At 43.1% G+C, this 25,647-nt stretch overlaps 1 protein-coding gene and 6 non-coding genes across 7 annotated transcripts; all 7 read right to left on the reverse strand.

Moving 5' to 3' along the window:
- Positions 1–322: 322 nt before the first annotated feature.
- Positions 323–394, reverse strand: trnap-ugg (transfer RNA proline (anticodon UGG)). The gene has a single exon. It is a non-coding gene; the product is annotated as a tRNA-Pro (tRNA).
- Positions 395–1,278: 884 nt separating this feature from the next.
- On the reverse strand, positions 1,279–1,350 carry trnap-agg (transfer RNA proline (anticodon AGG)). Its single transcript has one exon. It is a non-coding gene; the product is annotated as a tRNA-Pro (tRNA).
- Positions 1,351–2,240: 890 nt separating this feature from the next.
- On the reverse strand, positions 2,241–2,312 carry trnap-agg (transfer RNA proline (anticodon AGG)). Its single transcript has one exon. It is a non-coding gene; the product is annotated as a tRNA-Pro (tRNA).
- An 884-nt stretch (positions 2,313–3,196) lies between these two features.
- Positions 3,197–3,268, reverse strand: trnap-cgg (transfer RNA proline (anticodon CGG)). Its single transcript has one exon. It is a non-coding gene; the product is annotated as a tRNA-Pro (tRNA).
- Positions 3,269–6,735: 3,467 nt separating this feature from the next.
- Positions 6,736–6,807, reverse strand: trnap-agg (transfer RNA proline (anticodon AGG)). The gene has a single exon. It is a non-coding gene; the product is annotated as a tRNA-Pro (tRNA).
- A 5,771-nt stretch (positions 6,808–12,578) lies between these two features.
- On the reverse strand, positions 12,579–12,650 carry trnap-agg (transfer RNA proline (anticodon AGG)). Its single transcript has one exon. It is a non-coding gene; the product is annotated as a tRNA-Pro (tRNA).
- Positions 12,651–14,107: 1,457 nt separating this feature from the next.
- LOC146554319 (uncharacterized) lies at positions 14,108–17,095 on the reverse strand. Its single transcript, XM_085253231.1, has 4 exons — positions 17,015–17,095; positions 16,384–16,531; positions 15,953–16,121; positions 14,108–15,841 (listed from the first exon to the last, which is right to left on the reverse strand). The coding sequence occupies exons 1-4, from the start codon at positions 17,093–17,095 to the stop codon at positions 15,733–15,735; spliced, it is 507 nt and encodes a 168-aa protein (XP_085109357.1). The 3' UTR covers positions 14,108–15,732.
- Positions 17,096–25,647: the final 8,552 nt, after the last annotated feature.

The following is a 25,647-nucleotide window of genomic DNA, read 5'->3' on the forward strand; positions in this document are numbered from 1 at the left end:
TTGACTCAGCCCGATCTTTAAAGTTTCCATTAGGTGATAGTACCTGGTAACAGGTATATTTTAGTAGCTGCCCAGTAAGGTTTCCAAGGCAATCTCAAAATGTGACATATACAGATTGCGTGGCAGGGACTGTGCAGTCAATGGCATCACTCAATGGGTCATGAGAGTGACTCCTTCACAAAATCAAAAACATTATTTTAGAAAGACAAATTGGTGTCACACATAACATTGAATGGTTTGGCACCCAACACATTTACAATGCCCCAGAAGGAATGTGTCTTACCAAAGAATTCCATGAAGCTAAGAGATTGTGAGTTTAAGGGGGCTCGTCCGGGATTTGAACCCGGGACCTCTCGCACCCAAAGCGAGAATCATACGCCTAGACCAACGAGCCACAGGAAGCCTGCGTTTAAGTCTGCAACTCTGAAAGGATAGACTTAAATCGGCCTTCAAATTCAAGCAGGAATGTTTTTAAGCTCTCTTCAGTATTCATTTTTGTACCTTCAGGCCTTTGCTACTGACAAGCTCCAACAGGGATGACTCCAGAGGGACTGCACACAGTGAATGAGAAAAAAGGGTTCCCAGTCATCCACGTCATGGTAGTCTGATGAGCTTTGAAAGAAAGCAGCTGGAATTCTCTAAGTGCCTTGAAGACCTTTCACCTCTCCTCTGAGAACCTTCGTTAGATCTAAAACTAAACGTTGGAGAGTCCCAGGTATTTAAAACCCAGAGCGGGTTGTCTTTACCAGGGTCGTTGACCAACTATGAAACACATCACATGAGCCAAGGGGTGGAAAAAAGGTGTGGGTAATTATCAGCAGAGGTCAAACCATTATGAGACCTTCACATATGTAGTTTAACGTCTTTACACCGAAATTGAATGGCCTCAATTTCGATCAGACTTTGTGATCTCTAATAGCCCTTTTCCACTTGCACCTACCTAGCTTGGCTTAACTTGACTCAGCTCGATCTTTAAAGTTTCCATTAGGTGATAGTACCTGGTTACAGGTATTTTTTTAGTACCTGCCCAGTAAGGTTTCCAAGGCAATCTCAAAATTTGACATATACAGATTGCGTGGCAGGGACTGTGCAGTCAATGGCATCACTCAATGACTCATGAGAGTGACTCCTTCACAAAATCAAAAACGTTATTTTAGAAAGACAAATTGGTGTCACACATCACATTGAAAGGTTTGGCACACAACACATTTACAATGCCCCAGAAGGAATGTGTCTTAGCAAAGAATTCCATGAAGCTAAGAGCTTGTGAGTTTAAGGGGGCTCATCCGGGATTTGAACCCGGGACCTCTCGCACCCTAAGCAAGAATCATACGCCTAGACCAACGAGCCACAGGAGGCCTGCGTTCAAGTCTGCAACTCTGAAAGGATAGACTTATATCGGCCTTCAAATTCAAGCAGGAATGGTGTTAAGCTCTCTTCAGTATTCATTTTTGTACCTTCAGGCCTTTGCTACTGACAAGCTCCAACAGGGATGACTCCAGAGGGACTGCACACAGTGAATGAGAAAAAAGGGTTCCCAGTCATCCACGTCATGGTAGTCTGATGAGCTTTGAAAGAAAGCAGCTGGAATTCTCTAAGTGCCTTGAAGACCTTTCACCTCTCCTCTGAGAACCTTCGTTAGATCTAAAACTAAACGTTGGAGAGTCCCAGGTATTTAAAACCCAGAGCGGGTTGTCTTTACCAGGGTCGTTGACCAACTATGAAACACATCACATGAGCCAAGGGGTGGAAAAAAGGTGTGGGTAATTATCAGCAGAGGTTTCAGGTCAAACCATTATGAGACCTTCACATATGTAGTTTAACGTCTTTACACCGAAATTGAATGGCCTCAATTTCGATCAGACTTTGTGATCTCTAATAGCCCTTTTCCACTTGCACCTACCTAGCTTGGCTTAACTTGACTCAGCCCGATCTTTAAAGTTTCCATTAGGTGATAGTACCTGGTAACAGGTATATTTTAGTACCTGCCCAGTAAGGTTTCCAAGGCAATCTCAAAATGTGACATATACAGATTGCATGGCAGGGACTGTGCAGTCAATGGCATCACTCAATGGGTCATGAGAGTGACTCCTTCACAAAATCAAAAACGTTATTTTAGAAAGACAAATTGGTGTCACACATAACATTGAAAGGTTTGGCACACAACACTTTTACAATGCCCCAGAAGGAATGTGTCTTACCAAAGAATTCCATGAAGCTAAGAGCTTGTGATTTTAAGGGGGCTCGTCCGGGATTTGAACCCGGGACCTCTCGCACCCTAAGCAAGAATCATACGCCTAGACCAACGAGCCACAGGAAGCCTGCGTTTACGTCTGCAACTCTGAAAGGATAGACTTAAATCGGCCTTCAAATTCAAGCAGGAATGTTTTTAAGCTCTCTTCAGTATTCATTTTTGTACCTTCAGGCCTTTGCTACTGACAAGCTCCAACAGGGATGACTCCAGAGGGACTGCACACAGTGAATGAGAAAAAAGGGTTCCCAGTCATCCACGTCATGGTAGTCTGATGAGCTTTGAAAGAAAGCAGCTGGAATTCTCTAAGTGCCTTGAAGACCTTTCACCTCTCCTCTGAGAACCTTCGTTAGATCTAAAACTAAACGTTGGAGAGTCCCAGGTATTTAAAACCCAGAGCGGGTTGTCTTTACCAGGGTCGTTGACCAACTATGAAACACATCACATGAGCCAAGGGGTGGAAAAAAGGTGTGGGTAATTATCAGCAGAGGTCAAACCATTATGAGACCTTCACATATGTAGTTTAACGTCTTTACACCGAAATTGAATGGCCTCAATTTCGATCAGACTTTGTGATCTCTAATAGCCCTTTTCCACTTGCACCTACCTAGCTTGGCTTAACTTGACTCAGCTCGATCTTTAAAGTTTCCATTAGGTGATAGTACCTGGTTACAGGTATTTTTTTAGTACCTGCCCAGTAAGGTTTCCAAGGCAATCTCAAAATTTGACATATACAGATTGCGTGGCAGGGACTGTGCAGTCAATGGCATCACTCAATGACTCATGAGAGTGACTCCTTCACAAAATCAAAAACGTTATTTTAGAAAGACAAATTGGTGTCACACATCACATTGAAAGGTTTGGCACACAACACATTTACAATGCCCCAGAAGGAATGTGTCTTTGCAAAGAATCCCATGAAGCTAAGAGATTGTGATTTTAAGGGGGCTCGTCCGGGATTTGAACCCGGGACCTCTCGCACCCGAAGCGAGAATCATACGCCTAGACCAACGAGCCACAGGAGGCCTGCGTTTAAGTCTGCAACTCTGAAAGGATAGACTTATATCGGCCTTCAAATTCAAGCAGGAATGGTGTTAAGCTCTCTTCAGTATTCATTTTTGTACCTTCAGGCCTTTGCTGCTGACAAGCTCCAACAGGGATGACTCCAGAGGGACTGCACACAGTGAATGAGAAAAAAGGGTTCCCAGTCATCCACGTCATGGTAGTCTGATGAGCTTTGAAAGAAAGCAGCTGGAATTCTCTAAGTGCCTTGAAGACCTTTCACCTCTCCTCTGAGAACCTTCGTTAGATCTAAAACTAAACGTTGGAGAGTCCCAGGTATTTAAAACCCAGAGCGGGTTGTCTTTACCAGGGTCGTTGACCAACTATGAAACACATCACATGAGCCAAGGGGTGGAAAAAAGGTGTGGGTAATTATCAGCAGAGGTTTCAGGTGAAACCATTATGAGACCTTCACATAATATCAGGGGACTTCAATCATGCCTCACTGGACTCCACACTGCCCACCTTCACCCAGTATGTGACCTGCCCAACCAGAGTCAATAAAACACTGGACTTACTGTATGCCAATGCAGGAGAGGCATACAGTTCATCACCTCTCCCTCCCCTGGGCAGATCTGATCACAACCTGGTGCACCTTGTCCCTGTGTATGAGCCCTTAGTGCGCAGGGAGCCACCAGCCACCCGCACTGTACAGAGATGGTCAGAGGAGAGCGAGGAGGCTCTTAAGGATTGTTTTGAGTCAACTGTGTGGGAGGTGATTTGTGATGACCACGGTGAGGACATCGACAGCCTTACTACATGCATTACTGACTATATAAACTTCTGTGTGGATAACACTGTACCTACCTGGACTGTACGGTGTTTCTCCAACAACAAACCTTGGATTACCCCAGAAATTAAAGCTGTCCTCAAGCAGAAGAGGAGGGCCTTCAAATCCAGAGACAAAGAGGAGTTGAAAAGGGTGCAGAGAGAGCTGAGGGGACTGATAAGGAATGGGAAGGAGAGCTACAGGCAGAAGATGGAGAACCAGCTTCAACAAAACAACGTTGGTGAAGTCTGGAGAGGCCTCAGAACCATCTCGGGCCACAAACAGCAGAACTCTCTGCCTGGGAGGGATGTGAGATGGGCAAATGAACTGAATCATTTCTTCAACAGATTTGACTCAGCCATGAGGCAGTCTGCAACATCGGCTGCAGACTCACCCACCCCCACTGCTGCTGTTCCACCTCAGACACTTCACACCTCCTCTATTCACCCTGCTCACTCCCCCCCACCCCCAACAACAGCATCCAATACACACTCAACACAAGGCTCCAGCCTGTCTCTCTCAGCCACCCAGGTTAGGAGGGAACTGAGGAGGATTAATGGCAAGAAGGCAGCGGGTCCAGATGGCATCACCTCGAGGGTCGTCAGGTCCTGCGCGGACCAACTGTGTGGGGTGATGGAGCACCTCTTCAACCTGAGCCTGAGGTTGGGAAGAGTTCCACAGCTCTGGAAAACCTCCTGTGTTGTACCAGTGCCAAAGACTTCACGCCCCAAGGACCTCAACAGCTACAGGCCGGTGGCTCTGACATCCCACCTGATGAAGACCCTGGAGCGGTTGGTCCTGGCTCAGCTTCGGCGCCTAATAAGCTCATCACTGGACCCACTTCAGTTTGCCTACCAGCCTGGCATTGGAGCGGATGATGCCGTCATTCACCTCCTACATCGTTCCCTCGCTCACCTGGAGACCGCTGGAAGCACTGTGAGAATCATGTTCTTTGATTTCTCCAGTGCCTTCAACACCATTCTTCCCTCGGTTCTAAAGGACAAGCTGGTGAACTCTGGAGTGGACCATCACCTCAATACCTGGATCCTGGACTACCTCACCGACCGACCACAGTATGTGAGGACTCAGGGCTGTGTGTCGGACAGGGTCGTCTGCAGTACGGGGGCCCCACAGGGAACGGTTCTGGCTCAGTTCCTCTTCACCATCTACACTGCAGACTTCTCCCACAACTCCACCCAGTGCTTCCTGCAGAAGTTCTCTGATGACTCTGCAATAGTCGGCCTCATCACTGATGGGGACGACAAGGAGTACAGAGGTCTGACCCAAGACTTTGTGGACTGGTGCCAGCTGAACTACCTCCAGATCAACGCCAGTAAAACCAAGGAACTGGTGGTAGACTTCCGCAGGCACAAGCATTCTCCACTGCAACCACTGAACATCCAAGGTATGGACATTGAGGCTGTGGACAGCTACAGGTACCTTGGTGTTCATCTGAACAATAGACTGGACTGGACTCATAACTCAAACGCCCTCTACAGGAAAGGACAGAGCTGGCTGTACCTGCTGCGGAGACTCAGGTCGTTTGGAGTGGAGGGCCCACTCCTGAAGAAATTCTATGACTCTGTGGTGGCTTCTGCTATCTTTTATGGCGTGGTCTGCTGGGGCGGCAGCATCTCTGCTGGGGACAGGAAGAGACTGAACAGGGTGATCCGAAGGGCCAGCTCTGTTCTAGGATGCCCTCTGGACCCAGTGGAGGTGGTGAGTGACAGGAGAACGGTGGCTAAGCTGTCATCCCTGATGGACGTCTCCCACCCCATGCAGCAGACTGTGACAGCACTGAGCAGCTCCTTCAGTGGGAGACTGCGGCACCCACGGTGTGGGATGGAGAGATTTCGCAGGTCTTTCCTCCCCACTGCTGTCAGACTCCATAATAAAGACTTTAACTGATCAAGCACACACATCCATACATATGCAATAATACTAAGTGCAATAATCCTTTCTGTCATCGTTGTATTTTTACTCAGTTGTATATAGTATTTGTATTTGTATTCTATTTTTATCTTATTGTATATATATTTTATTTTATTCTACTGTATATAGTATTTTATTTTATTCTATTCTGTACAGTTGTGTACTGTATTTATTCTTATTGTATTCTAATTTTTGCCTCATAACTTTTGCACTGTCCACTTCCTGCTGTGACAAAACAAATTTCCCACGTGTGGGACTAATAAAGGTTATCTTATCTTATCTTATCTTATCTTATGTAGTTTAACGTCTTTACACCGAAATTGAATGGCCTCAATTTCGATCAGACTTTGTGATCTCTAATAGCCCTTTTCCACTTGCACCTACCTAGCTTGGCTTAACTTGACTCAGCTCGATCTTTAAAGTTTCCATTAGGTGATAGTACCTGGTTACAGGTATTTTTTAGTACCTGCCCAGTAAGGTTTCCAAGGCAATCTCAAAATGTGACATATACAGATTGCGTGGCAGGGACTGTGCAGTCAATGGCATCACTCAATGAGTCATGAGAGTGACTCCTTCACAAAATCAAAAACATTATTTTAGAAAGACAAATTGGTGTCACACATCACATTGAAAGGTTTGGCACACAACACATTTACAATGCCCCAGAAGGAATGTGTCTTAGCAAAGAATTCCATGAAGCTAAGAGCTTGTGATTTTAAGGGGGCTCGTCCGGGATTTGAACCCGGGACCTCTCGCACCCTAAGCGAGAATCATACGCCTAGACCAACGAGCCACAGGAAGCCTGCGTTCAAGTCTGCAACTCTGAAAGGATAGATTTAAATCGGCCTTCAAATTCAAGCAGGAATGGTGTTAAGCTCTCTTCAGTATTCATTTTTGTACCTTCAGGACTTTGCTACTGACAAGCTCCAACAGGGATGACTCCAGAGGGACTGCACACAGTGAATGAGAAAAAAGGGTTCCCAGTCATCCACGTCATGGTAGTCTGATGAGCTTTGAAAGAAAGCAGCTGGAATTCTCTAAGTGCCTTGAAGACCTTTCACCTCTCCTCTGAGAACCTTCGTTAGATCTAAAACTAGACGTTGGAGAGTCCCAGGTATTTAAAACCCAGAGCGGGTTGTCTTTACCAGGGTCGTTGACCAACTATGAAACACATCACATGAGCCAAGGGGTGGAAAAAAGGTGTGGGTAATTATCAGCAGAGGTTTCAGGTGAAACCATTATGAGACCTTCACATATGTAGTTTAACGTCTTTACAACGAAATTGAATGGCCTCAATTTCGATCAGACTTTGTGATCTCTAATAGCCCTTTTCCACTTGCACCTACCTAGCTTGGCTTAACTTGACTCAGCTCGATCTTTAAAGTTTCCATTAGGTGATAGTACCTGGTTACAGGTATTTTTTTAGTACCTGCCCAGTAAGGTTTCCAAGGCAATCTCAAAATGTGACATATACAGATTGCGTGGCAGGGACTGTGCAGTCAATGGCATCACTCAATGAGTCATGTGACTCTTTCACAAAATCAAAAATGTTATTTTAGAAAGACAAATTGGTGTCACACATCACTTGTATGGTTTCTCTCCTGTGTGGACTCGTTTGTGTCTTTTAAGCTGACCTGCAGTGGTGAAGGATGACCCACACTGATCATTGGGAAGCCATTTCACATGTCACATGAAGTGACATGAAGAGGAGGTAGACTTCCACCGTAACCTCCGTGCGGATCTGTGATATTTTGCTCGGCTAAAAGTTATCAAGGCTGACGAAAGCTTAGTTTTGCATTTGCTGGATATTGATCTGAAAACTCTTTTCTTGCTGCGTCACGACTGACTTTTTAGCTAACGTAAGCTAAAGTGGCAGTGTCTGTTTTTGTTTTTGATGCTGTCGCCGGTACGAGATTCCGGAATGGCACCACTTACCTCAACATCCAGCTGTGAAAGCTGCATCAACCTGAGTCAACAAGTGATCAAGCTGGAGCAAAGGATATCCACGCTATACCAAATCCAGGGGGCTGAATGCGAACTTGACACGATCCTCCTTGGCAAAGCTCAAACCACCGCTACTAGCGCTGAGCTAGCCGACACAGTGCACCATCCAGCTGCTGTGTCCCAAGATCCCCCCAACAGTCAACACAGGCTCTCAACTTGCGTCGCTGGTGCTTCTGCCAAGGACGAGAACTCCTGGTTTCAGCTAGGGGCCAGACCCAAGGCTCTGGTCAGCTCCACTCCACTCCAACCAGCGCCATGGACCATGGTTGAGACGCGTGGTGGCTGCAGAGGGGGCAGGAGGATCCGTCTCTCGCACCCTCACCCCTCCGGTGCGGTAGTATTGGAGAATAAATTCAATGTCCTGGATCCTGTGGACTTTCCTCCTCTGACCGCTAGCCCTCGCCATCCCGCTGTGTCGCTGAGGTCTGCACCATCTCCACCACTACGCCCCCGGAGCCGCAGCGGGCAACCCGACGCTGTGGTGCAAACTCACCGCGGAGAGCTGTGCTTTACCCCGGCTCCTCGGAGAAGAGGACCCACGGCGCGGCTACCTGGGAGTCACTCACGCAGTCCGGCTGGCGCATCTCCATCTGAACACCCCCGGTGTCGCGGCGCGGGCGTCTCAGATGGCCAACAGCCCTCGGTGGCACCTCCTCTCTCCACGCTGGTCCTCGGGGATTCCATCGTCAGGAACGTGCGGATGAGGGGGGCGCTCACGCTGTCGTTCCCGGGAGCCACTGTTGTTGACATAGTGGACAGAATTCCCAACATTCTGGCATCCCACCCACAGGTTAACCGGCTCATCATCCACATCGGCACCAATGATATCCCCAAACAGCAATCTGAGCTGCTGAAGTTGGACTTCCTCGAACTCTTCAGCCTTCTTGGTCAGTTGCAGGTGAGTGCTTTTATCTCTGGGCCCACCCCCACCTGTGGCAGAGGGATAGGCCGTTTCAGCCGGCTGCTCAGCCTTAACACCTGGCTTTCCTCTGCCTGTGTCTCCCACGGCGTGGGTTTTATTAACAACTTTGATGCCTTCTGGGAGAGGAGGCATCTTTTTGGGGCAGACGGGCTCCACCTCAACGCCTGGGGACGCCGTTTGCTGTCCGCCAATTTGGCATTTGGCGTACAGCACTCCCGCACATCGCCACTGCCTGCCACTGACTGATGTTCCCCTGGTCCCAGCTCCTATATTTGTTCCACTTTTAACAGTAATACACAAAACTCTGGACTAGGACCTTTCTCTCCCACAGTCAACACAATACCCGTCATAATCACAAACAGAGAGCAACAGAATTATCATAAATCCAGTAACTCCAAAAACATTAATAACCTCCGGCCTCTTCAAAAATATCAACATCCATTCAACTCTATTGTCAATAATCCACCAGTCTCAATCAGTATGGCACTTTTAAATGTACGCTCTCTGTCGAACAAGTCTTTTATTATTAATGATTTAATTTTAGATAATAAACTTGACTGTTTATTTTTAACTGAAACATGGCTGGGCTCGGATGCACCAGTTGTTCTCACTGAGGCCTCCCCACCAAATTTTAATTTCTCTTTTTCTATTAGAAGTGGTGAGAGAGGTGGTGGGACTGCATCTTTAGCCAACAACACACTCACCACCAAACAAATTTTATTTGATCATTTTACCACTTTTGAATTCCATGCTATTGTTTTCAGCAGCCCTCCAGTTTTATCTGTCACAATTTATAGACCACCTAAAGACAGCGCTGCTTTTATCAAGGTATTCTCAGAATTTTTAACAAACATACATTCAAAATATAATATGATAATTTTAACCGGTGATTTTAACCTGCACATAGATAATCCTTCTGACCCTGCAACAAAAGAATTCTTAAACATTCTTCACTGTTTGGATTTTATCCAGCACGTCACGCAGCCGACTCACAACAGAGGACACACGCTGGTGGACAGCCCATGGGTGATGACCAGGTCCAGAGTGTGTCCTCTCAAAAGAAATTGCAGGGCAGCAGAAAGGAGATGGAGGAAAAATAAAAATAATATCAACCATCAAATATTTTCCGAGCAACTTAAAATGTACAATAATACATTAAGGAAGTCAAGAAATTCATACTTCGCCAAAATAATCAGTATTAACAAAAATAATCCCAAGGTCCTCTTTTCCACCATAGATCATTTATTTAACCCTGATTTTAAAAGCTCCCAAAGAACCCCCACAGACTCACTCTGTGAGCAGTTTGCAGACCACTTCAGGGGAAAGATCAGCGCCATCAGATCTGATATTTTATCTAATCGCGATATGATTGTAAACACATCTGAGGGCTCGATTGTACCTGAGGAGACACTGGACAGCTTTGTCCTGGTTAATGCTGAGAACTTTCAGAAGGTTTTCTCCACAGTGAGACCCACCACATGTCTTTTAGATCCAATTCCTTCTTCACTCTTTAAAACACTTTATGGATTTTTTGAGGCTGAGCTTTTATACATGATGAATTGCTCTCTTCAGTTGGGTGTCTTCCCTGCTGCCTTTAAAACGGCGGTGGTGAGGCTCCTTCTGAAGAAGAGCAATTTGGATTGTAATGATTTTAATAACTACAGACCTGTATCCAACTCACCATTTTTAAGTAAAGTCTTAGAAAAACTTGTTTTTACTCAGATTACTGATTTTCTCAATGATAGACAGATCCTGGAGATATTCCAGTCTGGATTTAGGGTGAACCACAGCACAGAGACTGCTCTCCTAAAGGTTTTAAATGATCTTAGATGTAACTGGGACGCCCAAAAGCTCTCAGTCCTGGTGCTACTGGATCTAAGCGCAGCCTTTGATACAGTAGACCACGCTATTCTTTTAAACAGACTAAAACACATGGTGGGCCTCTCTGGTGCTGTACACAACTGGTTCACTTCCTATCTCTCTGACAGATCTTTTATGGTGAGTATGGATACATGCTCCTCTAAGATCCATAAAATGACATGTGGTGTGCCTCAAGGGTCGGTTCTAGGCCCTGTACTTTTTAATTTGTATATGTTGCCTCTCGGCAGTGTCATCAGGAGGCATGGAGTGAACATCCACAGTTACGCTGATGACACGCAGCTGTACATCTCCGTGTCTCCTGATGACACCAGACCAATGGATGCCCTTTTTAACTGTGTCTTGGATATAAGATCTTGGATGGCAGAAAACTTTTTACAGCTTAACCAGGACAAAACTGAAGTTTTAATCGTCGGTCCTGAGGCTCAGAGAGAGAAACTCTTGTCTAAATTACAGGCATTTTCACTATGTCCTTCGCTACAAGTGAAAAACCTGGGTGTTATTTTTGACTCTGAGCTTGGTTTTATCCCACATGTTAAACATGTAACCAAAATTGGATTTTATCATCTAAAAAATATAGCCAGAGTCCGCCCTATTCTCTCTCGGGCCAACACGGAGATGCTGATGCATGCTTTTATTACCAGTCGCATTGATTACTGCCCTGCTCTCTGGTCTTCCTAAGAAGAATATTTCACCTTTACAACTTTTACAAAACTCGGCAGCTCGTGTGCTGACGGAGACCAGAGGGCGGGCCCACATTACACCGGTTTTAGAATCGCTGCACTGGCTCCCCGTGTGTTTCAGGATCGATTTTAAAGTTCTTTTATTGGTTTTTAAATGTCTTAATGGTCTTGGGCCTTCTTATCTCTCAGATCTGCTTTTACCATACGAACCCTCGCGGACCCTGAGGTCCTCTGGTACTGGCCTTTTGATTGTCCCTAAAGTCAGGACACATACTCACGGAGAGGCAGCTTTTCAGTGGTATGGTCCTCGTCTGTGGAACAGCCTGCCGGAGGAGCTCAGGGCCGCAGAGAACGTACATGTTTTTAAGAACAGGCTCAAGACCCACCTTTTTAATTTAGCTTTTACTTAGCGTTTATTTATTTTATGCTTATTTATTCTATCCTGTTATTCTATTATTAATTTAGGATTTACCAAATATTTTTTGATTTTATTCTTATTCATTTTTTAATCTTCTTACTCTATTTATATTTATATTTATATTGTATCCTGTTCTTATTTATTTTATCATTTTACCCTGTATACATCGTATTGCGTCATATCTCCAGTGTTTCCTCGGAGGGCGCTCTCTGCACCGGGGCTGTTATTGACCGTGGCTGCTGGGTCTCTGGGGTCCTCTCAGCCTGGTTGGGGGGCTCCTTTGCCTCCCTCCCGCTGTGTGCCCAGCCCGGAGGCTGCGGTCTGTGACCGGCTCCCGGTGCAGACGGCTCTCTGTTATAATGTTTCCTCACTTGGCTCATGCGAGCCCAGCCCAATTTTTACTCTTTAAGTGTGCGCGTGTGTGTGTGTGGGGGGGGGGGGGGGATATATGTGTATTGAGAGTGTGGGGAGTGAGTTGGAGGGTGGGGTGGGCTGCTTTTAACTATGTAAAGCACTTTGTGCTACATTTTTTCTGTATGAAAAGTGCTTTATAAATAAAGATTGATTGAAAGGTTTGGCACCCAACACATTTACAATGCCCCAGAAGGAATGTGTCTTACCAAAGAATTCCATGAAGGTAAGAGCCTGTGATTTTAAGGGGGCTCGTCCGGGATTTGAACCCGGGACCTCTCGCACCCTAAGCGAGAATCATATGCCTAGACCAACGAGCCACAGGAGGCCTGCGTTCAAGTCTGCAACTCTGAAAGGATAGACTTATATCGGCCTTCAAATTCAAGCAGGAATGGTGTTAAGCTCTCTTCAGTATTCATTTTTGTACCTTCAGGCCTTTGCTACTGACAAGCTCCAACAGGGATGACTCCAGAGGGACTGCACACAGTGAATGAGAAAAAAGGGTTCCCAGTCATCCACGTCATGGTAGTCTGATGAGCTTTGAAAGAAAGCAGCTGGAATTCTCTAAGTGCCTTGAAGATCTTTCACCTCTCCTCTGAGAACCTTCGTTAGATCTAAAACTAAACGTTGGAGAGTCCCAGGTATTTAAAACCCAGAGCGGGTTGTCTTTACCAGGGTCGTTGACCAACTATGAAACACATCACATGAGCCAAGGGTGGAAAAAAGGCGTGGGTAAATATCAGCAGAGGTTTCAGGTGAAACCATTATGAGACCTTCACATATGTAGCGTAATGTCTTTACCTCAATTTCGATAAGACTTTGTGCTCTCCAATAGCCCTTTTCCACTAGCACCCACCTACACTGTAAAAAAAAAAACCTGTAGATTTTACGGTAAAACGCTGGCAGCTGTGGTTGCCATGTTTGATGTTTTGAACATCAAACATTTACATTTGTACTCAACAAATCACAAATAGTTACTAGTTATCTCCATGACAGTAACAGTGAGAAATCACAGAATTCTTACAAGTTCTGTCAAACTGTGCAAAACCAGTGTTGTAAGTTGAGCACACATTATACTTCACATTACCTTTAGCAGACAATTCAGACACCTTTAAGTGTTTTGGTGCTGTTCTCACTACATAAATTTCAGTACACGTAGAATCTTGACTTTTCAAATTACCCAAATACAAATATAGAGAATTAAAGATTTTTTCTATAATTGAAAGAAAATCTGAATTGAAGAAACTACAGGAACAAGTTTATACCCACATATTTTGCACACAGAACTGAGCAGTAAACCTGAAAATGCCAGCAATGTACATTAGGGCTGCCACAAACGATTATTTTGATAGTCGACTAGTCACCGATTATTTTTGCGATTAGTCGACTAATCAGATCATCATCCATTAGACGTAAAACTACAGCTTATTGCACCAGCAGCATCTGCTCTTATATAACTATCATTAGCTTACAGCTTTAAGTGTTTAAGGTATGTGCTAACTAAAAGTAAAGACAAGATGATAGTTTGTTAAATTTTTATGAAATTTGCAGATTGTTTCGGTGAAGTTTAATAAACTCCTTGCTATCTAAACTATAACAGGACACTGGAGTATATTCTGGAGCATCTCACACTTCTGATAATCAGCTGTCTGCTTGACGTTTATTCAGCTGTGTGAAAACTATAACTTTAATCTCAGACAAACTGATTTACTCAGGAACAAATAAAATACTAAAAAAAAAAAAAAAAGCCAAACAATAACATTTTAAGTTATCTAAGTTTTTCAATTCAATTCAATTTTATTTATATAGCGCCAAATCACAACAAAAGTCGCCTCAAGGCGCTTCATAGATACAGAGAAAAACCCAACAATCATATGACCCCCTATGAGCAGCACTTTGGCGACAGTGGGAAGGAAAAACTCCCTTTTAACAGGAAGAAACCTCCGGCAGAACCAGGCTCAGGGAGGGGCGGCCATCTGCTGCGACCGGTTGGGGTGAGAGAAGGAAGACAGGATAAAGACATGCTGTGGAAGAGAGACAGAGGTTAATAACAGATATGATTCAATGCAGAGAGGTCTATTAATACATAGTGAGTGAGAAAGGTGACTGGAAAGGAAAAACTCAATGCATCATGGGAATCCCCCGGCAGCCTACATCTATTGCAGCATAACAAAGGGAGGATTCAGGGTCACCTGGTCCAGCCCTAACTATATGCTTCAGAAAAAAGGAAAGTTTTAAGCCTAATCTTAAAAGTAGAGATAGTGTCTGTCTCCCAAATCCAAACTGGAAGCTGGTTCCACAGAAGAGGGGCCTGAAAACTGAAGGCTCTCCCTCCCATTCTACTTTTAAATACTCTAGGAACAACAAGTAGGCCTGCAGAGCGAGAGCGGAGCGCTCTAATAGGGTGATATGGTACTACAAGGTCATTAAGATAAGATGGGGCCTGATTATTTAAGACCTTGTATGTGAGGAGCAGGATTTTGAATTCAATTCTGGATTTAACAGGAAGCCAATGAAGGGAAGCCAAAACCTCATATATATTTAACCTGAGTAGCGAAAGACAGCGGTGGGTTTGAAAACGATTTGTGGGGAGTCCGGTGTTCTCACGGCGCTAGTGAGCCTAGCCCCCGGCTCGCTAACGAGCTAGTGGGTAACAGATGTCTCCGAAAACGTCGGCGCGCTTTTGAAAATATGTGGTGTCCTGATAAACTGAGCAGATATTTGAGGTTTACACAGCTACATTCTCGCCTGAAAATATGTTAAACGTTTATTTTGTGACCCAGAAAGAAGAATAAGAGTAACATTAAAACTAACTAGCTGCCGCCATTGTTGGAAACTGCGCTGGGCCGCGCTATGAATTCTGGGACACAGCTGCTTCTTCTTCTTCTTCTTCTTCGGGGTTTAACGGTAGCTGACATCCTTGTACATGCAATGCTGCCATCTTCTGTTTCAGTCCGTTATTACACTCTTAAATCCTGCCACTTATTCCTGCGTCTTTTGTGATCTTACGAAGTTTCAAACGACGCGTCGACTATTAAATCAGCCGTCGACGATTTTGATAGTCGACGTAATCGTGACTAGTCGACAAATCGTGGCAGCCCTAATGTACATGCAGCATACTTTTACACTATTGGAATACAAATATCTTTAAAACTGGGAAAATTAAAATCCAAGAAACAAAATCACAGGTTTACCACATTTTTACCAGATACATTTTTCAGATATAAAACAGTGAATCAAAAGTAGACCATGTACTTTTACAAATTGTGTCTAGTAAAACTTCACATTGTTAAACTTCCCACTCACAATCAGAAATGTAACAATTGTTTCAAAAACAGAACATCTGTAGAGTATGTAACATAGTATACCTTTATCACTTTGTCTCAAACAAGAGGGGTAGGACTAGATCCACTCATGGTCAGCAATGTCTGAGATGAGAGTGAGGACTCTGGGATTGACTGACTTGGATTCAACCTTGGTGCCTCTCTCTGGATTTATGGAAAAGAAACACCTTCATGAAAAAAGGGCGAGAGAGATTGAGGAAATTAACAACCTGAGGTGGGATATCAAATGGCCAAGTTTGAAAAGCACAAAAATAAATCCATAATAAAATAAATTTTACCGTTGAAGGAACTCCAGTGTTGATCGTAGTTCTACAGGGTAGTGTATGTTAAAGCAGCAGTAACTGCCAAACATTAGGCAGATAGCAGAGGTGAAGGTTGTGATGCGGTCGTTGACAGTCTTCTTGTCAATGCTCAACATGAATGTCTCAGCAGCGAAGCAGGAGGAACCTGAGAATTAACACAACAACAACAACAAATTAAAAAATTTAATAACAAGAGCTTTAATGTCAGTCATATATACAAATACAGAGATACTTGTTACATGGATCATAGGATGAGTTATGTTACTAGTTGAACTTATATGGTTGTGTTATCCAGTGTATTAGTGAGGAAGCAACAGAACATGAAACTAAACAAGCCAAGAGTACAAGAACGTGGCAGTTACAACAGAAAAAAAAAAAAAACGTTGAATTTTGCTCTTTCAGCTTACCGCAAACAATGATGAAGGGTGTTAGTGGGATGTTGAGTAGAGAGAAGTACACAGCCAAAACCTTGTGCTTCTTTTTGGCAGAACCAAGTGGGTTCACCACTTCAAATGCATCCTGGTATAGAACCAGCTTGAGGCAATGTGGATTTTCCTGAAAAAATTTGTTTGACAGAAACACGTTACCATCACAACAGTCCCTGAGAACATCTGGTCTTGAAACATTATTAGGATTCACTGATATGAGACCTTGCCAAAAACTTGATTCCAGCATGCCCTTCAAAATATTTAGCAGAGGAACATAATAGGAAAATCTCTCCATCCTGTTCTCGTCCCTGCCCAAAAACATTTTTCTGGGTTCAACATACTTGAACACATCTTTAAAGCACTGAACTCTTGAATAAGCAGTTCTCATGGGCCCTGTGTGACAAGCTGAGAACAAGTCAGATTGTTTTACTGTGTCACAGATTTTTATGTCTTCATCTGAAACTGACATATCTTTTAGAAGTGACCTTAGTCTATTCAATGTATACATCTGTCCCAATTCATGTATATTTTGTATTTCTTCAACAATGGTTTGAATGGTAGATGCTGGCAGAAGATGCTGTCCCTGTAGTTTAATGTAAAACATACATACATTTCTGAGATACAGGTCACTGAAATTAGACCCATCCATACCAGGGTCTTCTATATCTGATACACTGGCACCTTCCTGCATGGTGGCACTTGTAGATGGACTCTGAGTATCTTTGTTTAAACCACAAATCACATTTTCCTAACGTTTGTGTTTTCTAGACATATGGGAGGTAAATGTAGATTTTACAGAGAACTCACTTTGGCATCCTCTCACTGGACGAGTTACATGCCGTCCCTCTTCTATGTGTTCCTGTAAGTGAGCAATCAAAGCTTTGGTTCCCTCACACTGGCATTCACAAAGTGAGACAGTGCAATTCAAACCCATTAAAGTAGCATTCTGAGAAACAGTTGCGGTACCAGTGTGGTGGCGGTAGAAGTGAGACTTTAAAGCAGCATATCCAGAAAATACCTGCTTACAACTTACTTCAACACATTTAAAAATACACCGGGGTTCATTACGATGCAGTCTGCAATGCAAAACATAAGCTTTCACGGACTGAACCGATTCTCCACATATGCTGCAAAAATACATAATCAATATGACACAGCTGCAAGGCTAGCTAACTTAAAGCTTCAGCCGGATGTCAAACAAGGCGGGAAAATCCAGGCCGCATTTAGACAAAGCATTCAAATATAGCTATACTAATTAGACGGTTTCCATTAATACACCCGTCTCCAAAACACGTCTCAAAACGCGCACTGCTGGTTTTGCAAGGCTCTTTTCAGCCTGATGTAGCTAACGCTAATGCTAGAAACGAGCTAAAGCTAACGTAAATTTATCATTTGCGCCTTCACTGCCTACAACACAATGCTGTCGATAAATAAACCAAGTAGGATTATTTTCTTACCGTAGTGACTGAAGACGAGCTGTGGCAGACGTTAAATTAAAAAAAATGAGAAACAAGTCCACGAAAATGAAGATAGCGTGCTGCCGTAGTCCAAAGCAAAACTTGTGTGGAGCTGTACAGACGTTATCTGCGGTGGAGCCTGACGCAGTGCGCTGATTGGCCCGTTTGAAATCAGGCGCCTTGATGTGAAACGGTGCTCTAAACGTCAGGGGAAAACGCCTAGTTTTGGGAGGAGGTGCTTTTAAAATCTTTTTTCTTCATATGATAATTAACTATGAATAAATAGAACAGACAACAGATTATTGTTTTAACACTTTTGGGATTATATGAATTCACTCAATAATATAGTATGTCTATCATTAGCTGTAGGTCTCTCAAGTAGTTGTTAGCTTTTACATTTTAAACTCATGGTTTATTGAGTTCAACAGAATGTAGATTTAACAGCTACATCCCATATTCTTTACAAAAACTACATCCAAAAATTGCCCTAATACATTTCTAGTATAAAGATCTTGGGACATATGTACCTGTTATATGAATATGCTGTATTAAATGTGCTATGAATCAAGAATGGATTTAATGTAAAGTGCTTTGGGCTTCTTGAAAACCGCTATCTAATCCATTATTATTATTATGTGAAATTAATGCAAAAATCACAAAGTCATATTACAGCATGTATCCATTACCAGCACAACCATGCTTACATTCAGCAATTAAAACCTGTATTTTTTTCAATAAATAAATGTAAAAAAAATTGTGTTTGCCTGTTCTAAACTTTATTGGAATCTTCCGTTAAAAAAACTATGCAAGAGTGATTTACAGTAGGTTTATGTATTTTTTTCAGAGAAATAATGTACATATTACGGTTTTTTTACATTTCTTTATTTACGGCAATTTCACATCAAATCAACAGTTTTAAACTGTTTTATAGTTAACAGGTTTTTCCTGTTGTGTTTTTACTGTCTTTCACTGTTAAATATACAGATCTTTTTTACAGTGTAGCTTGGCTTAACTTGACTCAGCTCAATCTTTAGAGTTTCCATGGTGATAGCACAATGCCCCAGAAGCAATGTAACTTGCCAAAGGATTCCATGAAGCTGAAAGCTCGTCATGTTTAGGGGGCTCGTCGGGGATTTGAAGCAAGGACCTCTTGCACCATAAGCGAGAATTATACGCCTAGACCAACGAGCCACAGAATGCCTATACTTAATAAAGTTTGACTTTATCTAATCTAATCTAATCTCAGCCATACCAATTTACTCAGGGACAAATAAAACATAGAAACAGCCAATCAACAACATTTTTAGTTTATGTAAGTGACTTATATATTACCTGAGTATTTATATATTTAACCTGAGTAGCGAAAGACCGTGGTCATCTTAAAATGATGTACCAGGAGTTTGCTTTTCTTGGTGGCTCTAGTTACCCTCGAGCTCCAGAGTAGCTATCGAGCTGGCGAGTAACAGTCATCTCCGACAACATCGGAGCACTCTTACAAATATGTGATGTCTTGATAAACCGTGCAGATATTTGAAGTTTACACAGCTACATTCTCGCTCGAAAATATGTTAAAAGTTCATTTTGTGACCCAGAAAGAAAGAAAGAAAGAAAGAGCAATAAGAGTGTTATTAAAAACCAGCCACCATTGTTGGAAACTGGAATTGGCTGGGCCGTGCTAGGAATTCTGGGATATGGTGGGCCATGAAGGACGACTTTCCTAGCTTTCCTACTTTTGTTAATCCTGGATTGACAGCTTGTTGGCGTGGTGGTTAGTGCTCTTGTCTAACAGCAAGAAAGTTCTTGGTTCAATCCACAATCTGGTTAGTTTGCGGTGGCCACTGCAGATGTTGTTATATGTGATTTGTAATATAATGTTAATTGTTTAAGGCAGGGCTGCCCAATCCCAGTCCTCAAGAGCTACTATCCTGCAGCTTTTAGATGCATCCCTACTCCAACACAGCTGAATAAAATGGTTTGATTACCTCTTCAGCATGCCATCATGTTTGGCAAAGGCCTGATAACAAGCCATTCATTTGATTCGGGTGTGTGGGAACAAGGATGCATCTAAAAGCTGCAGGACGGTAGCTCTCGAGGACCGGGATTGGGCACCCCTGGTTTAAGGATTGCTATTTATGGTCTTTTCTTTCTGTAATGAATCCTACTCGTTTTCTTGCTGTATTGGTCTGTATCATTATTAGCCAGGAAGTCTACTGCCCTAACTGCCCTTTCTGGTCTTTATGTCTGACTCCATTAGCCATTTTTGGGGCAAAACTCTGCTTCAGGTCCCAAAGTTAAACAAAATCTGCGGCATCACTGAAAGTTAAAAACTGTGTAAATTCTTTCATCTTTAATAAAATGATCAGCGCTGCTGCTTTACCAGGTGTAACAATTAAGTTTAACATCCAGGCATCCATGTAAACAGAATGTATTACATTTAACGGAGTTAGAAGTTAGCAGGAAGTTAGCACGCTGGTTTCCACCTAAACATGATATAGCATGTTCTGACTGACAGATTTCTGAATAAATTAAAACACACAGCATTGGTATCACCTCTAACATAAATGAAGACAGAAAACTAAACAGCAGTGACGTTTGTAGGGTTACTGAAGTTGGGCTAGCTGGTATATAATGATGTGCTATGTGATCGCTAGCTACACAGCTATGTTAGCATAACAGAAATGTAACCAATATGTCCACTCACCAAAGAATGATCGAAACAATGTGGATAACAACAGAGGACAATTTATTTAATGCTTTAAAGAATTGGACTGCAGCGCATATGTCCCTACCACACCCTCTTAGACATCAGCTTGACACTGATACATCAAATAAAACTTAACAAACTCTAAGTGCAAATGTTTACAACTTGAACAACTTACAGTCCCTTGGAATGCAATGTAAACCAAGAGAAGTAGAAAAGAGGAAAAAAAGAAATATTTGCATCAATATATGTGAATATATTACTGAGAGAGTCTTTTCTCAGATGTAAATATTCCCGACTAGCTCACCCGAGATTGCTCTCCGGCACAGCTACTTCAACTTCCTCAGTCCGTGATCAGAGAGGGTCTATTTGGCAATAACTAAAATGTCTTTGTATTGTCTGTGAGAAAACAATCGTGATAGCTGGCCAGCAAAATAAAGAAAGTGTATGGCACTGAATGCGGACGTGTGTCAGTTCTTCTACAACCGGAAGAAAAGTAGTCCACTGGCAAGAGAACAAACAATAGTCCTTTAAGGCTACTGCAGATATAAATAGCTCACCTGAGATTGCTCTCCGGCACAGCTACAAGCCATGTGAGCTCGTAGCCCCTCCCACTAGAGTGTACTACCACAGTCGACTGTTGTAAAGCAGCCGCAAATCAAGACGTGCAGCAAGGTCCGGGCATTCCTCGCACCACTGTACAGCATACACTACATTGTTAAGTTTGTGTTTTGGAGTTTTGTCTTTCGGGTGAACCAGTTTTTGTCTGAGTGTGTTGCTGGGTCTGAAGTACACTGGGATGTCGTGATTGGAGAAAACTCTCCTGAGTTTCTCTGATACACCGGCTACATAGGGGATGACAATGTTGTTGCGTTTGTCTTTCTTATTCTCCCTCGCTGGTGTCTGATCTTCTTTTCTGTGCATCTTTGCTGACTATATAAATGCCCAATTAGGATAACTGCATATTTTGAGTGCTTCCTTTACATGTGTGTGTTTCTTCTTTTTCCCTTCAGGCTTAGAGGGAACACGTTCTGTCCGGTGGTGTAGGGTCCTAATTACTCCAAGTTTGTGTTCCAGAGGGTGATGGGAGTCAAAGAGGAGGTACTGGTCCGTGTGTGTGGGCTTCCGGTAAACTTCGATGTTGAGGTTGCCATTCTCTTCAATGTGCACAGCGCAGTCCAGGAAAGGCAAACAGTTGTCCTTTGTGTCTTTCCTGGTGAACTTGACGTTTTTATCCACAGCGTTAATGTGCGCAGTGAAGGATTCCACTTGTGTTTTAATTTTGACCCAGGTGTCGTCCACCTATCTGTACCAGTGGCTGGGTACTCTCCCTTTAAAAGAGCCAAGAGCCTTTCTTTCCACTTCCTCCATGTAAAGGTTGGCTACAATTGGTGACACTGGGGAGCCCATGGCACAGCCATGTTTTTGTCTGTAGAAACCCTCATTGTATTTTACCACTTACCACTACATATTTCAAATACAAGCTCCTTAGGTTAAGGATAAGGTCAAGGTAGAGGTTAGGGCATTGTTCAGGGTGCAAAATGCCATGCAAAAACTTTGTTCTTCTATGTTCAAACAAATAAACTGTCATGCCTTTAATGGAAAATTTCATGATACCAGGTGACTGGACAAACACCAGAAGTCTGGACTAACCTTAAAGTAGTAGGCAGTGAGACTCCAGCGAGGAGGGATTTGCAGTAGAGTAGCTGGCTGACACCCAAGAAGAATTGAGAAATCTTTCAATAGAAAACTACTAATAACATCAGCTGTAAAGGGTTGTCTCCAGGGTGTGCAACAGCAGTGTCATCAGTGGTGATGGACAGTTTTTTGAACACCGTAACTCTGATCCTTTCTAGGATGATGTTGAGTGTATATTTTCTGCAATTCTCTGGCCCAAATATTGTCAAAATGAACATAAATTAATAACTTAAGTTAAACATTTGTCACATGTAACAGTGTTACAGCTCTAATTATGCTAATAAAAACAGTGTGTGTGTGTGTGTGTGTGTGTGTGTCATGAAGTGTACCGTCCTTGGCTTTTTTTGGCTGTTGTCTTTAGCTCATCAGGAACCATCTGTGGGGATAACAGATTTACTGTGGAACAGATTTTCTCATTCATGAACACACACACACACACACACACACACACACACACACCTTTGAATCTATTGTACACTCAGTGACAGTATTACAATGGCCTTAACCCTTTCAAGGTCTCTTGGTTTTTCTGTACCTCTGGTAGTCTTTGTGGGTTTTTTTCATTGGCTTTCCTTAGCTTAGGCTGAAAATCTATAACCTGTCAAGGTCTGTGAGATAAGCACATCAATTGTAATGTAGAGCAGTGGTCCCCAACCCCCGTGCCACGGGCTGGTACTGTAACCGTGGCGCAAAAAAGGTTGGGGACCGCTGATGTGGAGGACCCAAATGCACATATAATTAACACCAGAGGAACAACAGAGGACTGAGACAAGAGACTGAGACAAGAGGAAGCATGTCACAATGGCCTCGGAGAGATTCCTCGGGAACACATTATTTATCAAAGTAGAGAGTTTAAAACATGTATTGTAGTGATGGGTCGGTCGCGAACGAAATGGCTCTTACGGTGTGTTCACACCGAACGCGATGGACGCGAACAAAACGCCCCTAATTTGACGCGTGCACATTCGCGTCTCAACGCGTGTCCAAGAAAGATCCATCGTGCGTGTGAACCGGAAATGTGGGAGGGAGTTGTGCCAGACCGGTATCTTTGCAAGATGGCAGCTGTCGAGCTAGCACTTGAAGAGAGAGTCTCCCTTCTCTATGTACTGTGGAGAGCAGAGCAGCAGCGTAAAAGACGTCCTCGCCGTACCTGGGTCCATCAGGTCCTCCAGAGGCATGAGCAGTTTGGTGAGTTTCACCATTTGCTCCAGGAGCTGTGCCTGGATGACGGCCGATTCCAGCGCTATCACCGTCGGCCAGTTTGAGGACCTGCTTCCCCTCGTCGGTCCCAGCATCGCCCGCCTAGACACCAATTACAGGCGCTCAATCCCACCTGCAGAGCGCCTGTCCATCTGCCTGAGGTTAGTAAAAGTATTTAATATGGTAGTCCTTTATTGATACCTGTGCTAATATGCTAAACCATCCATTTATACACTGCTAACATGGATGTGCAATGCTAACAGTGAATGCTGTCAGTGTTTACTGATAGCAAACTGTGGTACAGAGACGACTGTTTATAATATTTCTAGCGATACTCAGAAGGTCTCATCAAGTCCCGATTTAATTCGATTTATGCTGTTATCAGTGTTTGCGATGATAGCATGGCTGTGGTGTCACATCAATGTATGCGCTCGGTGTTTGCTGATATCAAACTGTAACATTAGGACCACTGAGTTAACCTTTGTAGTGATACTCACTCCTTTTTATTTAGACCTGGTTTAATTCTGGGATAGTTGAATATTTGTATATAATCCCTGCAGCTGTCAGACTCTATAGCAGGGGTCACAGCCTTTATTAAAACAGAGTTAGATAAAACTGAACAGTTTGGTTCATCTTTAGTTACATGGTTCTATCTTGATAAGCTGTCTTATCACAGATTAATTTTTCAAAAATATTAATGATTTAAGCAAGGAAAGGGCTACATGTCAACACACAACTCTTTATTTCTATTAATGTCTTACTTCATTCCTACCTGATTGACATGTTTAGGAATTATGAGTGATTGGCTCACTGTAGTTGTGAAAGTTGCTACCAATCAAATTATGATATGTTAAAGTTAAAACAAAACACAACTGTTTTAGATATTATCTAATATACATTTTGTAATTATCCTTATAATTACAAAATGTTTTATGTAAGATTCATGTTTTGTAATTTAAATCTGACATCACAAAAGTATTTTGGAATTTGAATAATGTATTTTGTAACTGCAGTACACATAATACTGATTTTGAAAAATTTTGTCCAGGTTCCTTGTCACCGGGGACTCCTTCAGGACCATCGCGTTCAGTTTCAGAGTCGGTGTGTCCACGGTGAGCCAGATCACCCCCCAGGCAGCGACGGCCATCTGGGACTGTCTAGTGGACGACTTCATGGCTGTGCCTTCAACTGGAGACTGGCGGTCCATCACAGAGGGATTCCAGGAGCGCTGGAACTTTCCTCTGTGCTGTGCAGCTCTGGATGGGAAGCACGTCCAGACAAAGGCACCCCATATATCATATAGGAGACACACACATTGATATACACTAAATATTTATTTCATTTATTTTTTGTGGTGCCCAAATTTATGCACCTGCTTGATTTTGTTTAAACAATTATTGCACACTTTTTGTAAATCCAGTAAACTTCTTTTCACTTCTCAAATATCACTGTGTGTGTCTCCTGTATGATATTTAACTGACATTTTTTATTGTAACAACCAACGATTTATACAGGAAAATAATGTCTATTAACAAGGTTGCCCAAACTTTTGCATCCCACTGTATCAGTATATTTTGTCATTAGTATATAATATGAAATAAATTCTACATGTGTCAAGTCGTGTGCCAACATTTGCTGTGTAGTAGAACTAGTAGACATTAGTCATTATAAAAATATATTTGAAATAATATTAAAATTCTCAAACAGAAAAACATTAAACATAAATATATAAAATATAAGAATTTACAGAGAGACAGGAATAAAAAGGACCAGCTGCTCTCCAGAGCAGGAACAAGGCTGAGGAGGAAATGCTCCATTGGAGACTGGTGTGGCCTCTTCAGGGACTCCAGGATGGCCAGCTCCAGCGCCGATGGACCGTCCTGGGACCCGTCCCTCAGCTGCCTTGGAGCCGTCCTCCCCTGTGGGCCTGTAAAACAGCACAAAACACAAAGAAATGAGAAGGCTGCTACTAGATTTTAATTTCAACATCGAAAAAAACAAAAACAGGATATAATCAGATTGGTTGTAGATATTTAGTAAAGGTGATCACAAGGCAATCCCACCGACTAAAAAGGTATCAGTGCTTGCTGTACATACCTGTGGGTGCAGCAGCAGGAGCTCAGGGACTGGGGATGCTCTGCTGCAGAATCAGTTGGCTCTATTAAACATCCGCTCTCTCACTGGTAA

This window comes from Mchenga conophoros, linkage group LG18 (assembly GCF_057382185.1).
Source record: "Mchenga conophoros isolate Kocher_MC1m ecotype Shallow Benthic linkage group LG18, M_conophoros_male_GT1.1, whole genome shotgun sequence".
In the NCBI taxonomy this organism is placed as follows: Eukaryota; Metazoa; Chordata; class Actinopteri; order Cichliformes; family Cichlidae; genus Mchenga; species Mchenga conophoros.